This window comes from Silurus meridionalis, chromosome 21, assembly GCF_014805685.1.
Source record: "Silurus meridionalis isolate SWU-2019-XX chromosome 21, ASM1480568v1, whole genome shotgun sequence".
Lineage (NCBI taxonomy): Eukaryota > Metazoa > Chordata > Actinopteri > Siluriformes > Siluridae > Silurus > Silurus meridionalis.
The window spans coordinates 17,838,024-17,855,199 of record NC_060904.1 but is presented as its reverse complement, the minus strand read 5'-3'; the positions used below and the strand labels follow the sequence as shown (position 1 = coordinate 17,855,199).

General features: G+C 39.5%; 1 protein-coding gene and 1 long non-coding RNA gene across 3 annotated transcripts; one reads left to right on the top strand and one right to left on the bottom strand.

The window, feature by feature from the left end:
- Positions 1-770: 770 nt before the first annotated feature.
- On the bottom strand, positions 771-12,928 carry LOC124375394 (potassium-transporting ATPase alpha chain 1). Its single transcript, XM_046833707.1, has 23 exons — positions 12,519-12,928; positions 12,320-12,442; positions 12,179-12,238; positions 11,674-11,877; positions 10,984-11,097; positions 9,977-10,111; positions 9,088-9,205; positions 8,717-8,985; positions 7,367-7,565; positions 6,960-7,069; positions 6,723-6,857; positions 6,017-6,209; positions 5,745-5,920; positions 5,433-5,569; positions 4,237-4,387; positions 3,768-3,936; positions 3,381-3,535; positions 3,173-3,296; positions 2,948-3,093; positions 1,789-1,922; positions 1,245-1,346; positions 1,067-1,158; positions 771-965 (listed from the first exon to the last, which is right to left on the bottom strand). The coding sequence occupies exons 1-23, from the start codon at positions 12,528-12,530 to the stop codon at positions 937-939; spliced, it is 3,087 nt and encodes a 1,028-aa protein (XP_046689663.1). The 5' UTR covers positions 12,531-12,928; the 3' UTR covers positions 771-936.
- On the top strand, positions 9,123-16,233 carry LOC124375395. Of its 2 annotated transcripts, none has more exons than XR_006923681.1 (3): positions 9,123-9,213; positions 14,711-14,900; positions 15,020-16,233. It is a non-coding gene; the product is annotated as an uncharacterized LOC124375395 (long non-coding RNA). The 2 variants fall into 2 exon arrangements; XR_006923682.1 differs by lacking the exon at positions 9,123-9,213 and adding an exon at positions 14,172-14,409.
- Positions 16,234-17,176: the final 943 nt, after the last annotated feature.

Sequence of the window (17,176 nt, the reverse complement as noted above, 5' to 3'; positions counted from 1 at the left end):
CGCCATTTTGGATGCGCGTCAGCAGTAAAGCACGTGACCCGAGCTGCGGTTAGAGGAACGTGCGATACTGCGTGTAGCTCGTGGGGCTTCACGTTGACGCGGCGCACGCGCGCGTTAGAGGAGGAGAAGAAATGGCGCGCTGTGGCCCAAAGCTGGGAGAGTAAATACAAATAAACAAACAAACAAATAAACAAATAAATATGAAACGAAAAAGTCTGTCAGAAAGTATATTCAAACCTCTTTGTACCTCTGGAACACGCCCCCTTTTGGCAGCATTAAAAAAAATATTAGAATGTTTTTTGTAATTTTTTTAGTAACTATTATAATAATTTGTTAAATATTAAAAGTGATTTCACTTTTTGGATCGCTCCAAAAAACTTAACGGGTTTAATGCCATCTTTCGCCTCAGTAAATCTTTTGAGAAACACCACCAAACCCTCCTCAATGTCATGTCATGTCATGTCATGTCATGTCATGTCATGTCATCTACTAGTCAACAAGCTCACACCTTTACACAACGACACTGAATTAATGTTTATAACAGTATCCCAGTCTTTTCCGCTGCAAACCTCTCAAGTGACAAAATCGAATTTGCCTACTGGAATATGATTGGCTCGTACATTGTATGATGTCATAACACTGCCTGTCCAGAAGATAGTTTGAGTTTTTCAGTGCCTTTATAAAACTTTGATTGACTTTCAGTATATGTTCAGAGCTGAATGAATGTCTGGAATCACAAATCAACCCTACACATACTGTTTAATATTTTATTAATAAAAGAATGCAGTCAGATACAGGCACCACGTTGCGAATTCTAGGTAGTTATTTTAAAATATCGGACAATACGAGCAAATTATTTCAGGTGAAAACATGTTGGTGGTGAATATAAAATAAAATAAAGCATTGTTTGAAGAAGCCAGATGTCTTCAGGTTCTCTCAGTAATACAACTCCTGATCCCACCAGCCTGTGGAAAAAACATTCAGAAAGTAGAACATCAGACTCGGATTAGATCTGGTTATTGTTTAAACATGATCTTAAAACACAGACTGCATTTGATATACTCACTGCCTGGATGTCTTCTCACGCCGAGTTTCCTTATTTCATCATAAACGAAGATGAGAATGCCGTATGGAAGCGGCACGAACCACCACTGAACCCTGACATGAAGATAGAACAGACACGGGGATTACTGAGGTGCATGAGATTGCTGAAAATAAGAATAATGTAAAATACTGTAAACTACCTGATAGGCATAAAGTTGAAGATATTCGGCATCCCTGGGCAGTAACACAACAAGTTCCCGAGACACAGCTGGAAAACGATGGCGCTCACGAGCACTCGGTTTCTGAAGGAAAAATACAAATCACACTATAATCCTAATATCTCAGCAGCTCTTATAGCTACAAATAACATGTTTATTTATATGTAGTTATAAACATTTGTGTCATTTGAATACTTCTAACAGCTCAATATCAGGTATGGTACATTTTTCAAACACTGCAGGACGTCTTGATAGAGAAAAATAATTAACGATAAATGCTATATCACTCATTACTATAGTAGAATGCTGACGCCACCCCAGGCCTTCCTAAAGCACCCCAAGAATTGAAACATGACTTTACACCAAGCACATGTCAATCTTATGCTCAGGTGTCCACAAACTTTTGCCAGTATAGTGTAATTAGAAGACAGTGAACAATAGAATATCTATAGCTTTTGCTCTGTATGTAGCATTGTAATTGGTCACATGGTACACGTTCATCATGCATGCGTGCAACCTCACAGACCTGAAGAACCCCTGCTGGAAGACGGAGAGTCGGCGCGTTTTCCTGATTAACACGTCAGAAATCTGGCAGACCTCGATGCTGACGAAGAAGACGGTGTAGCAGGTGTACTCCTGATACAGACGCTGACTAAACGTCTGTCAAGAAAACAACAAATAACATAAATAGCATTTGGATTAATGGATTCCTTTTATTGGTTCCAGGTTATATGCAGTGTAATAACAGTTGCATAACAAATATGGATGTATTTATAGTAAAAGACTGATTACACCAGTATAAAACTGCTGCATGTGCTCCATCCTACAGCAGTGCAACACACTCACAGGATAGCATCTATCAGCCCTCTCCCACATACATGAGGTCAAAGATGCCTATGATTGGCTAGTGTCACTATGATTGACAAGGAAGAGACATTAGGCCCCTCCCATGGTATTTTGCAGACACCCTTATCTTTTACATTTACAGCCCTTATCCAGAGCGACTTACATTTATCTCATTTAGGGCTGCAGCTATTGATTTTTTTACCCCAGAGCAATCCAGAGTTCAGAGGGTGGTGCGTCAGTAATAATGGTCCGTGGGGAAACACAGTGCTCTGTTTGTAGTTAAATGGACTAAAGGAAGCGTCGAAGCAAATAACTTGTATTCAAATTACTCAAGTTACTCAAGGAATTGTTTAAGCCCTAATCTCATTCATACAACTGATCAGCTATGGGGTTAAGGGAGTTGCTCAGGGGCCAAGGATTGGCTGAGATTTGAACTCACAACCTTCAAATCCCAAGTCCAACGCCTTAACCATTGAGATACAATCTTCCTTTATCCAGCGCGACTTGTCATTTAGCAGGTAAGGGTTAAGGGCCTTGTTCATGGGCCCAGCAGGGGCAGATTTTCAGTGTTGGAATTTTTACCCACGACCTTCTGGTTAGAATTCCAACATCTTGTTAACATCTTGTTAAGGGCCCAAGACCCTTTTGTGCTCCATGGAGCGCTGTATCATTGCTGACCTTTCGCTCTAACCCCAGGTTTCAAAAAAGCTGGGATGTGCGAAGTAATGAATTTCACTTTGCCGTAATGTATATTTGACTATTTTATACCCTTCCTGCATGAAACATGTTGAATGTTTTAAATGCCCCATAGGTGGCATCTACTCTGAGTTCAGACTGACCCATTCCTGCCCGTAGCTGTCCTGTAGGTCCTGCAGTTTGACGTCTTCCCACTGAGAGCGAAGTCCAACGCATAGCAGCGGAAACCAGCCCTCCTGAGCCATCGCCGTGAAGTAATCTGTGAATCCTGCGAACGACTGGATCGCTCCTAAAGACAGGAAAACGTACCTCATATAAATAAAAACACATGCAATAATTCAAGAGTAACGCAACAGAATGCTACACACCTATCTGGAAGTAGGAGTAGACGGCGAGGGCTTCGTTCACCAGCCGGTCCCTGCGAGGGTTCCTGGGTTTGAGATGCATGATGTCACTCTCTGCTTTCTCGTAGGCCAGGGACACTGAGGGGAACTGAGGAGAGGCAGCAGAGAGAGTCAGAGTGACAACGGTGGTGGGTTTTAACGCTTTAAAGCCTTGGAGATGGCGTGCACTCACGATGTCGGTGGCGAGCTCAATGAAGAGGATGGTAATGCAGCCCAGAGGCAAAGGCACACTGACTGTGATGTAGATGAGATACGGCGTGAGCTCCGGAATGTTCTTGGTCAATGTGTAGGCGATGGATTTCTTCAGGTTGTCAAAGATAAGACGACCTGCAATTACAATCAAGTGTGCATTACATTGCATTACAATCAAGTGTAATGAAGATGAAGATACATTCTTATAAACATACATTCCTATATATATATATATATATATATATATATATATATATATATATATATATATATATATATATATTCTTTATATAGGAAAAATAAATCCAGACAAACATTCTGTTAATCTGCATAACCAATTTTTATTATTTTTTTCTTTTTGACTCACCTTGTTCGACTCCGGTTACAATTGAGGCGAAGTTATCGTCCAGCAGGATCATATCTGCAGCGTTTTTAGCAGCATCGGAGCCGGCTATTCCCATCGCAATACCAATATCTGCCTTCTTCAAAGCCGGGGAATCGTTAACTCCGTCTCCTGTTACTGCCACGATGGAGCCCTGACAGGAAGAGGTTCAGATATCGCTTTACATTAACATTCTCCCAGTTTAAGTGAAGGACACATTTCATGCTCCTGCATCCAAAGACGTCCTACGCATCTGTGTGCTTTGAACTTTGTGGTAACAGTTTGGAGAAAAAAACACATATGGCTGTAAAAGTCAGTTGTCCCAATACTTTTGGCTGTACAGTGTAGATAACGATCCTACAAAAAAACATCCCTGAGAATTTAAGGACGTCATTTTTTTGGCTCTGTGAAGTGATTATTAATGTGAGGTATGTGATGTGGGATCAGGTCTCACCAGACGTTGGCAGCTCTCCACGATGATGAGCTTCTGCTGGGGAGACGTGCGAGCGAACACCATCTCCGGGTGGTTCTTCAGAGCTTCGTCTAACTCGTCGCTGGACATTTCCTTCAGCTGACCTCCGTTAATGACACAAGCACGAGCGTCTCTGAAGAAACAAAAGAATCACAGCGAGAACCGTGAAGACCTTAACCCTGCTTCCACAATGTTCCTGAAGAACTCATGTGTGTATCACGCTATGCCCCGTCACACCACCGTGCATTTAGGTCAAATCCAATGCATGAGGTGGGAATAATCTCAAATACTTAGGACTGGATTACATTTCTGATATGTGTACTGGGTTCAAAGATCTTCTACTGGAAACAAGAGTTGGTTGCTGTCATTCAGCCCAGAAACATCTTTACTGTCCATAACGTGTGGGTGCCAAATCTTTTTTATTTTTCAGACTCAAAAGGAAATCACAGTAATGTCAAATAAAACTACGGAGCATCTGTACAGCTTCTAACATCACTCAGCACATGTCCTATTTAAGACTTGGTATCAAAAGGTTTTGAGACTAGTTTTGTAACATGCCAGGAGATGGCAGCACAAGGCTGCACTCACAGTCACAAGGAGCACCGACCTTCATAAGTCAGAGTGCCAGAAGACGTCGGGACGCCTGTGTGCATCAGGAGCTGTGAAACTGGTAATATTCTGACCACCGTGTGTCACTGAGCTCTCCTCACACCTGAGCTTCTCGCTGGAAACACTGTGATCCCACTTCCGCACCCTCCCTACTACACAGATTTGGTTCCTAAGGACTTTTTCTGAAGATGAAGATGCAGCTCAAAGGTCAACGTTCCGGTGCGAATCGAAAACTTCCAGGACATGTTCCAGAAGAACGCTGGAAGCTCTGTATTGCTGTGCAAGGGGACTGTTTTGGAGGTGAAGGTGTGAAAACGTAGATAAATAAAGTACTTTCTTGTAAACAGAACCAGTCTCCAAACTTTTTGTTACCACCTCGTATTCATGGTACATAATCACTGCTTATCGAAAAATAATTTTGAACCTGACTATAAACTTGCAATAAAGAAAATCTTCACTGTTTTACATTTTTTATTATTGTTTTTTTGTGCTGCACTTCTGTGAGGACGGAGACGTGATGCGATGTGATGTGACGCTATGACGTGTATGAAGCGTGAGTCAATCTTCACCTCTTCTTCACCTGCTCCACAGGTATGCGCAGTCTGGTGGCGATGTCCTCCACAGTCTCACTGCCCTCTGATATGATTCCCACATTTGCAGCGATCGCCTTCGCCGTGATGGGATGGTCACCCGTCACCATGACGACCTGCAAAGGTCAAAGCAATTATGTATAAACATTAAAGTATATTACAAAACAATCAATATTTTAGTCGCTCTAATTTAAACTGTTAATAGAGAGAAAGAGCTTCTGCTTCTTTCTCCACAGACGACGTTATATTGTTTGTATTGAACTGTGAACTGTGGTGCAGAACTGGACGCACTCGGATGCCGGCCGTGCGACATTTCATCACAGCATCAGGTACGGTGGCACGAGGAGGGTCAATCATGGAGATCAGCCCGGCGAAGCAAAGTCCAGACGTGGTGAAGTTCATTTCATCAGAGTCGAAGCTGTAGCCTCTAGGAAACTCCTTCTCGTTCAGGTACAAGTGACAGAACCCTGAGAGGTATTTTAAACATGTCTGAATATAAACTGTATCCACCTGACCTCCATCATGTCCCAGAGAACCTTCAGAGCAAACTCAGGGTTCCTTACCCAGCACTCTCTCTCCCAGTCCTCCCAGGTCCATGTATGCCGTCTGGAAGGCTTCTTTCCACTGCTCGTCCAAAGGCAGCTCCTGCCCCTTGATCAGGATGGTGGAACAGCGTTCCAGGATCCTCTCCGGTGCCCCCTTCATCACCAGCAGGTAGCGCAGGTCCAGACGGTCCTCCAGCTCATGTATTGACAGCTGTACACCACAAGGGGGCGACAACGAAACAGCAAATTGGAGAGAGTACAGAAAAATGTGCTGTAAAAGACAGCTGGAGGTTTGAGGTTTAACCGAAGAACCAAGGAACCACAAAGAGCGCTACAATAACACTGTTGTTGCAGTATTTTCAGTAGAAAAGTTAAAAATAGTAATATGGACTAATTGTTGTGGTATAAGAAAAAAATTATCTAATCAACTGCAGGTATTAATAGATATAACGCTTAATCACAACACCTTGTTTTTTTTTTTATAACAGCACCACACACACACACACACACACACACACACAATGTTCTAGTCCTCACTAAACACGCACACAATGTTCTAGTCCTCACTAAACACTATACTACACCAAGCTGATTCCAAAATCATTCAAAACAATGGAAACAGTCAATCATTGGACAACACAATATCATTTCAGGATTATTTAGTGATAATGAATTAAAGGGGGATTTTATCTGGCAACCCTTTAATAAACAACCCTGTTCTCACCTGAAACTTGTTGGTGGAGTTGAATGGCACCTCACAGATCTTTTTGAATCGTGCTCTGTAGTCAATGATGTTTCCGATGGTCAACTCGGTGAACTTCAACAAAGCTGTCTCAGAGGCATCGCCCATCACTATTCTCTGTGTCATGTAGTATATTAAATATAAAACAAAGAAACATATGTCTCATAATGCACATTTTGTCAAATAATATTTTCTCTGATGTCGCTGATGTTTCCTCACCTTGGGGATCGGCACTGTCTCTTGATTGGGTTTAAAAAACGCTCGATTGCAGAGACTCGCAACTCGTCCCAGCGATCTCCACGTCTCCGAAGACTGGTCAAAACTCTGACCTGGACAAACACAAACACAAAGGAATATATTAAAACACTGTTTTACCAAAATACCCTTTAATCCTTTTATTCTTTAGAGGTTTCCATCTGGTTTTGAAAGAAAATACTGTAGAAGTATGTTTGTGTTTACATTTATACATATACTTTCATATTTTATAGGTGCCAATAATTATGAAACTAATACTTGGTCATGAATATAAAAGATTGAGATATGATTACAGATATATGAATACAGTCTGCAGCAGTTGTGATCGTATTAGAAGTTAGTAACGAAGGTTCTGAGATCAGATCCCTCACCTGATTGGTCCTCGGTTGTGTCTGCAGCGTGAATCATGTTGTCGAACCACAGGTGAGCTACGGTCATGCGGTTCTGCGTCAGGGTTCCTGTTTTATCCGAACAGATGACTGATGTAGATCCCAGAGTCTCTACGGCTTCCAAATTCTTCACCACACAGTTCTTCCTGGCTAGACGTTTGGCTGTCAGAGACAGACACACCTTCACAAACACACAATCCACACCATAAAGTCAATAAAAATATATCCAATTAATAGCATTAGAATGTGATTGGTTATTTGTGTAGGTAAAATCTCCTGGTGTAGTGCAGGGCTGTAAAACCCGCAGCTCTTGTTTGCACTCATATCTGTGTAAATATTGAAGGGTCACATTCACATAATGGAGATTATGTTCAGGACGTTTTGACTTTGGAGCAACAAGGTGAGATAAAACAGTGTATAAAGAGTGGTGAAGGTAAGTATGAAAAGGTACACGACCTCTATGTGTCCTTTCTGTTGTTACGATTGCAGTTATGCGTAGTTAAAGTGAAATCGTTTACGACTTAAAAAAATAAAAAATGCCAACGGATCAAACGGTGAGAAATCTAGTAGAGATTGAATTTATTTACTTTCTTTAAACACAAACTAATTTACTATTGGTTTCTAAAAATACATAATTTCCTTGAAGGTCCTCCAGTTATGATGAATTAATTTTTTTTTTATCTTACGACAAAAAAAAACAAAATTGTTAAAATACTGTATATATTGTATATAATATTGTAAATATACAGTACAGTACTGTAAAATGTTCCGTTTTGCTAATTATATACTTTAATTTTATTTAATTATTAACAGTGTTACTATACTATTATTATTAATTATACTATATAATTGTAGAATTTACATTTCCTGAAAAAAATGGTGAATGATGGTGAAAAATTCACCACTGAATGCATTTCTTTGTCAGGACAAATTATAGGATTCAATTCTCCTCGGTAAGATCAAAGTTTTGATATTAAACTCATCTATTTTCCACGTTTTTCTGTGGGGACGGAGTCAATGAAGTGACATCATTAAATCATTCAGCAATCAGCTCTCCTCGCTGTGTTGAGTGTTTAGATGTGTCACATCTCCATGTTGCTGGAGTTTTACATTTTCACGTATATCAATGGCTAATGCTCAATGGACGTCACGCAGAATCAATATGGTGCCCAGAGATGGTTTCTGATGATCCCAAGATTTTATAATTAATTTAATTTGAAATGTTTATTTATTATTTATATTATTTTTTGCTTCTGCCTGGTGATGTAATTGTAATGAAATAAACAGTAAAGTTTTTATCATGAAATTTTTTCATGTAATTTTTATACTTACTGTAACAGTAGCTAAAAGTCCCTCAGGCACGTAAGCCACCACGATAGCCATAAAGAAGATCATGGCCTCCAAAAAGGCGTAACCAATAAACATTGCGACCACGAAGAATGTGAACCCGAAGAAGATAGCCAGACCGGCAATGATGTCGACGAAATGCTCGATCTCGATGGCGATAGGGGTTTTCTCATTGCCCACTCCTGAGGCCAGACTGGCGATGCGTCCGATGATGGTGCGATCTCCGGTGTTGATGATGATTCCTGTAGCTACACCTGTCGAAGCAGATATTACACTTCTCATCATGTGCTGCTGAGAATCAGTTAATCAGCAGCTTCCTGGGTGTATCTCATGGCACATATGTGTGTGTGTGTTACCTTCTAAACAGGTTGTGGAGAAGAAGGCGATGTTTCGGGTCTCCAGTGGATTCTCATGGGTGCACTCTGGACTCCTGGTTTGAGGCTCCGACTCACCAGTCAGAGAGGAATTATCCACCTGGAAAGGTGAGCAGAATTACGAGACGTTTGTGTTTGTTTAAACTGCTTTGAGATCAGTTCAGAGCCACAGTCAAGAGAGAAAAATATATTTTGGAAATACATGAATACATGGCCTCCTTCTGCCAGCAGCTGTTATCTGAGACTACGTCTGAGAAGTTGAAAACATTAAGCATGAATTTATAAACTGAATCTGGTGACAGTGGGTCGATTTGGGTTATAAATTATTCATTAATTCATACATACATCAGAGACAGCATATGCTTTTGCCCAACATGAAGATTCCTTTTCTGAAACACAGATCTCTTTGCCCTGTTATATACTTTTATTGCCCAGGCAGAATATATTTTAACTCAGTCCTAAAGCTGAGACTACTTCTGCTTAAATTCAATCCCCTTTAGCCCAACCTGAGACTCCTTATTTCTATACCAAAGCCTCTTTTCTACAACCCGAGGCTTCTTTTGAAAACCTAAGTCTTATATTCTCCAACATGAGCTTATTTCCAAAACCATGGCTTTTTTTTCCCAACCTGAGGCTTTTTTCTCCAACCTGGGGCTTGTTTTTTCCCAAAACAAAACTCAACCTGAGGATTCTTTACTAAAACCTAGGCTTTTATTGCCCAACCTGATCCTTCTGAAGCATTTCCAACCTAAGGCTTTTGTTACCCAACCTGAATCCAAGAAGGTTTTCTTCAGACCCCAGATCAGTATCCCAGATCCGGAACCACTGATCCACCAGTCTTTCTCTGTCACAGTGTTCTGCTGACACACACCTTACATCCCTGCGATGTGATGATACGGATGTCAGCAGGAACCCTGTCTCCTCCTTTAATCTCCACCAGATCACCCACCACGAGTAAATTGGCATTAATCTGGGTCTTCTGGTCATCTCGGATCACCATGGCTTGCTGGAAAAAAGGAGTTTTTTTGGCTTTAGGTTTTTTTGGGTCTATTTTTTCCTTCTCACACATCCAGATCATATAGTTACTCCATTCTCAACAAACAGGATGAGTTTTTGCTATTGCACTGTGCATTCCAAAGCCCAGCTAATATCTGAATCAGTACACAATAAAAGGACTCAGTACAAAGTAGTTTATAGTTAGAGAAGTAAAGAAAAGAGTGCAGGCAGAGAGTGACCGGAGTGATTTGTGATAGTAGGGTATCTGCAAGAATGAAAGGGAAAGTTTATAGGACTGTGGTGAGACCTGAGATGTTGTATGGATTAGAGACAGTGGCATTGAGTAAAAGACAGGAGGTGGAGCTGGAGGTAGCAGAGCTGAAGATGTTAAGGTTTTCGTTGGGAGTGACGACGATGGACAAGATTAGAAATGAGTTTATTAGAGGGACAGCGCATGTAGGATGTTTTGGTGACAAGGTGAGGGAGGCAAGATTGAGATGGTTTGGACATGTGCAGAGGAGGGACATGAATTATATTGGTAGAAGAATGCTGAGGATGGAGCCACCAGGTAGGAAGAAAAGAGGAAGACCAAGGAGGATGTTTATGGATGTGGTGAGTGAAGACATGCAGGTAGTTGGTGTGAAAGAGGCAGATGTAGAGGACAGGGTGGTATGGAGACGGATGATCCGCTGTGGCGACCCCTAATGGGAGCAGCCGAAAGAAGAAGAAGAAGTACAAAGTAGTTTATGTGTCGCAGTTTCTCACAGACTTTAGAAGTCATTGTTGAGGCTGCTGAAGACATGCCACAACATGAAATATAAACAGAAAGCGTAATGGCTGCTGTGTTGCCGTGGTTGCAGGATTCCGGTGCATTTATCTCACCTGCGGTACCAGATTCTTGAAACTGGCAATGATGTTGGTGCTCTTGAATTCCTGGTAGTAGCCAAAACAACCGGTTACGACAACTACAGCAATGAGAGTGATGGCCAAATAAAGCTGCAAAGAGAAACACAATGGAGCCCATTTAAAAATTAATGAAGAATCTGAACATGACGTGTTTTATCTCTATACACAAAACACTTATTTCTCAATAGTTCGGTATTTCGACAATTATAATAATGATGCTCTGATCTGTACATTCTAGTTATTCTTTAAACGATTGCCCAACCTGAGGCTTCTCTGGTTTTGTTTTTTTACCTACACTATAAACAGTATGCAAACGTGTCCTTATGGAAATGTTTAAAAGTCTTTTATTACCCAACTATAAAGCTTTTCATACCCAAACTGAGGTTTCTATCTTTCACACGAAGGCTTCACTCAACCCAAGGTTTCTCATCTTCAAACCAATGCTTGTTTCCCCCAACCTGAAGATTCTTTGCCCCAAACTGATGCTTCTTTTATCCAACCAAAAGTTATATTTCTACCCAACCTAAAACTTCTTTTTCCCCAATCCAAGTTGTCCGTTTCCAAAATTGAGAATTTCCCCAAACTGAGGTTTCTCTACTACATGCCAAGAAGGCTTCTTCTGCCCAAGCCAAATCTTTTTTATAGATATGTATTCAGAACACTCACATTATCGTAGCTGGCGATTTCACCCTTGGCACACTCGATGCCGAAAGCAATGAAGCAGATGACGGCGGCGACCCACATCAGACACTGCAGACCTCCGGCCAGCTGCCGAGCGAACTTCACGTACTCGGGTGTTCCTTTGGGTGGCTTCAGCTCGTTGGGGCCGTCACGTTCCAGAACCTGTTCAGCTGTCCTCGAGCTGAGACCCTTAACCACAGCACACAGAGCAGGAGAATGAACAGGAGCCGCAACACAAAGCAGAGTGTATTAACATTATATTAAAAGTCTAACGATAACAACACCAACAAATACATGGGGCTTTAAAACAGAAAATGACGAAGGAAAAGGACATTAATATATATTTTATTTACTTTATATATATATATATATATATATATATATATATATATATATATATATATATATATATATGGTGGCTATGGTATGATGGTACTGTACTGTATGAGTAATATTCCTGTGTATAATGCTGTAATGAAGTGGATCTTACTTTCGTAATGCTCGTGGTGTATCTCGCCTCCAGCTCCTCCATCGTGATCTCGTGGTCGTCCTGCACAAACAAAACCATCACGCAAACATTTAAACACGTTTCTCACTGGAGACGCGTGAAAACGTCCCGTGTGTCACTCACAATATCCATCTCCTTCTTCATGTTCTCCAACCGCTCCTTTTTCTTCTCTTTTTTCTTTTTCTTGATCTTCACCTCCATGTCCCCGTCCATTTTATCCATCTCCACGAACATCTCGTATGAGTCCTGTGAAAAATTTAAGAAATTCTTAGTAGCCAAAAAGCAACACACACACACAAACACACACACAAACACACATTACCGGTTTATTCATGATGCTCAACTCGCTGTCCAACTCGATCGACGTCCAAACTTCAGATTTCTTCTCGCCTGAAATGGTGAAAATGTTCGGGTGTCCCCCAGACACCACGTTCTTAAACGTATTCAGGGGGATGTGATCAGGAGTATGTCCAGAATCGTGTGCAGAAGTGTGTCCAGGAGTGTGTGATCAGCTAAAACGAGTTTATATACCACAGCCCCGTGTCCTTCAGCATGGACCTCACTTCAGTTCCAATGTGACTCACTTTATCAGCAGCTCTGATATGGATTGAACTCCCTTCTTGTTTGAGAACAAATGCATTTGTTCGTTTTTTTTAACTTTCCATACGCAGAAGGTCACTGCACACTGGGACACTGGGAGGTGGGAGCTCAGTGGATAAAATGTTGGACCTCAGCTTAAAAGGTTATGAGTTCAAATCCCAGCACCACCAAGCTGCCACTGCTGGGCCCTTGAGAAAGGCCCTTAGCTGCTCATCTGATGAGATAATTGTAAGTCGCTCTGGAAAAGGATCCTGAATCCATTTTCTTCAATCAACACAATGTTTGAGTTGCAATGGAGAATAAATTATTTAGTTATACAGTTACAGTAAAACTATCGGTGTCTCTGCCATGTCATGAAGGTGGAGCTCCTCTCACACAATGGAGCTGAAGTGTTTTATTCTTCTGACGCCACACCACAGCCTTTTACCCACAACTGTAATAAAATTCTTTAACAATATAATCATTATTTTTTTATCCGTTTATAGCTACCTTTATCTTTCTGGTGTGACATGAAAACCAAAGCAACTTGCAACCATGTTATCAAACTCCTCTGTCCTGAAGATGTCTGAAGTTTATTCCAAGCTTCACCTCTGACACTTAAGACCAAAGTTAATGCTCAAGGGCCCAGCAGTGACAGCTTGGTGGCGCTGGAATTTAAACTTATGACCTTCCAACACCAACACCACTGGGCATTAGCATATCGCATTACACTTGTTTTTTTTCTGTTAAAGTCAAGATAAATACATTGGATGAAACAAACCAGTTGATGTGTTTGTGATGAACCAATCAGAATCCAGAGTTTTATCTGCGTGTAATAATACGAATCGTGGCGTAATATCGGATGGATGTAATCTGTTTATTTGTTTTTTCTATATATCCATAGCAACAGGTGAAATATTTATCGCGCACATTTAAACTGACTGTAAATTAATCAACATTTTATTATTTATTTAATATTTAATAATGATTTATTGACCAATGTCAATTGACCAATGAATTACTAACAATGTAATTTAAAGATTGGTTATTTAATTATTCTGTTAATTAATCACTTAATTAGTATTTATTTCAATTATTAAATAATTGTAACAGATGCATTCAGTGTGGACAAAAATCATCTAGTGGACAAAAGGCAGAAATGAATTTGATCTGTGTGTGTGTGTGTGTGTGTGTGTGTGTGTGTGTGTGTGTGTGTGTGTGTAATTGATGCAATCTGTGTGAGATAAGAGCCGTCTCCCATGTAAATGTTAGCAGGTATTGTTTGCACCCATTGTGCGTAAGCTTCAGCACAGACGCAGTTGCAGTTGCTCTAAGACGTCCACTTCCTCTTTACCTAATCCCTGTCACCTTTATGACCACATCGTGTCCTGGAGCTACAGGGAATATTCTACCTGACACCATGACCCTTCTGAGTTCTCCATTTTGGGGGTGTGGTCCATTTAAAGGAGAAGTGAAGCTACGAATTGCAGGATGATATTAATGACTGAATACCTCAGTGTCACGAGGCAGCGGATGCCAGAGCAGATTTATTTAAACAATTAAGAACTGACCAAAGAGAAACAGGAATCATAAACATAAAGCCAGGATTCATCTCCATAACACACAGACTGAAGGTGAGGCCAAAGAGCAGAACATTGAGCAACGCTTAACAAGAACAGGTCACGGGTGAGGGTAATTAGTGACACGTGAGAGTCATGTGACTGTGATATGATTGGTTTAATGCAGATATATTTATATACAGACATTATATGGAGAGACATTATTTGAGGACATTTGAAAGTATGATTTTGAACATTCCATTCCATATTTATTCTGTATTTGGTGTAAAAATATCCTCCACTCTTCCAGGAAGATTTTCCACTACATCCTTACAATCAGCCAAACTTTACATCTGAGTTTTTATTTCATTTACAGGCTGCGTGACATCTTTTTTATGGGGTCATAACCATAAACCAGATGGCCGTAAATACCAGTTGGTTACAAAGTTTACCTGCAACTCAGACCTGACTGGAAAAAACAAAACAAAACGATGAACATATGAGAAATGGGAGTGGCGTTCCCTGCTTTCCCGGCATTCCCAGAGTTCCCCGGGTTCAGGCTTCAGGTACTGGGAAACATTGCCAGAATGTTTTTGTTTGTATTTATAAGGACATATTTGATTTCCAGCCAGTAGAAGCTCTCAGCTCTTATGTTCATTCATCAGGTGTAATCTTATACCTGTAGGAGAAACCCATACGTGTGGAAGATACCGAGAATTGAGACACATGCAACAAAGACACCATGGTAATCAACCCTAGAATGATGTACACAGATAAACACACACTTCAGCTGAAAGACGTCAGGTTCATGCCAGGCATTCGTGCAACTGTTCCTGAACACAGTCCTTCAACAATACAGCGAGGAGAAATACAATCAGATTCATATTCTTCTTTTATTCACATACAAATAATACAAAAAATAATAACTAAATACAAAAGAGAGCAAAATGAACAGTGAAAAGTTTCTAATGACTGAACCATGACACAAAAAGGACAAAGAATTGAAAGGATAAGAATTAAAAAGTAAAATCAGTATGTGATTATATAATTAAATAAAAATGTAATAAAATAATAGAAATAAAACAGGATAATACATAAAAAAAAAATACACAGAAATTTTGAAGGTTAAGATTTAGAGAGTAAAATCATATATTTTTATTTAAAGAATATAAATAGAATAAAATAATACAAATAAAACAATAAACAGTTTTTGTTGTCTGTTCTGTGCTATAAAATAGACAAAAAATATAAAGGGCGAAAATTAAAATAAAAAAAGCTGAATAAGAATTAAATATAATTTACAAAAAACTGAATTTACAAATTCAGAAATAGAAATATCAATTTATAAAAAGAAAACGTGTCAATGTAAATGAATTGTGACTATAATCATGTGATAGTACTGCTGATTTAAACCTCAGGCTTCGACAGAAAGTCATACGATCAGAGGAAAGAAAAAAAAAAATCCCCACACGTCAGTAACGTGTGCGTTTTGAAAATAATATCCAGGTCCTGATCATCAGATTGTTCTGCTTATTTCTTTTGAAACTGATGAATGACTTAAAAAAAGTCACTTTCAGGAGTCACATGATCTAAACAACAGCTGAAAGTGTCATGTGATCTCACTTCATGTATGAGGGTTTTTTTTTTTTTTTTTTTACAAGGAACATCATAAAATCTGAGAAACGATCTGATAATTTAAAGACTGAAAAATGATCAATTATTTATAATTGTTCTCAGTTGCTTTGCAGCGTTTCTCAGATTAGAAATGAAATTTCTCAAAATTAATTGTTCAAACTCCACATCATTTAATCACTTGTGCTCATCATAAAAACATTTTCTCAGTCGCTTTGATCAAATTGCGAACGCTTTAGTACATTAATTTAATGGATTGTGTTTAAGTGTCTGCTGTTTCCTACAGTATCAGTTGTTTATGTTCATGTTGATCAGATTAAATTCTACTGGTTTCACCTGAATAGTTTTAACCCCCAAAAACATCTCAGCATCAGTTCATTGTGTACGTCATTGAGTGCAAAATGATTAAACCAGTTTTCAGAATCTGTTATTTAACATTTCTATTAAACTTCTATTGTGTAAATGTGTTGAATTGATGAATTGTGGAGATGAATGTTGAACATCATTAATGAAGGCGTGTGAACGAAATCAGATCAACCAATAATCAAGCAGTTCTCTAAAACAGGTCAAAGGTGAATCTGGTGATGCTTCAGTTGGAGACTGAATACAGACAGAACACAGAATTCTACATTCTGAAAACAAACTAAGAAATAAACGAACACTAATACAGTACAGTAAAAGTGTGAATCCTGTTTGATCTCCTGCAGTCAATAAAAATATTCAACAAATTAATACATTTGTGCTGAAATTCAGATACCAAACAGAATGAAGTCAAATTTTGTGCATTTTTAGTCGCTGTGATCCAAAACACTGTTTATATCAAGAAACACTGAAACTGTGCAGCATCATATTGATAACATGAATAAACATTTAGATGATTTTGTTTGTGAACAATGACGAAGGGACTTTTTATTCTGATGGGAATGAGATGTTTATAACACAAATAAGTACTTTTCAAAGATGAACTGAGCATTTTGAGAAAAGTTCAGGCTTTTGCACAAAATCCATTGTGTTGTGCTGTTTGTACACGTTGTTGAGAAATGCACTTTACTGGTTTGCAAATATGACCGATGATTCAAGAAACGTTCCAAAACAACTGAGAAAAACTGTAATCTGGAAAAAAAATACAAACTTTAATTCAAAACAGTCTCAGAGGCCAAAAGAATATCACTGAGGTGTTTAGTCTAAAATTATTAGTATTTATAATAAT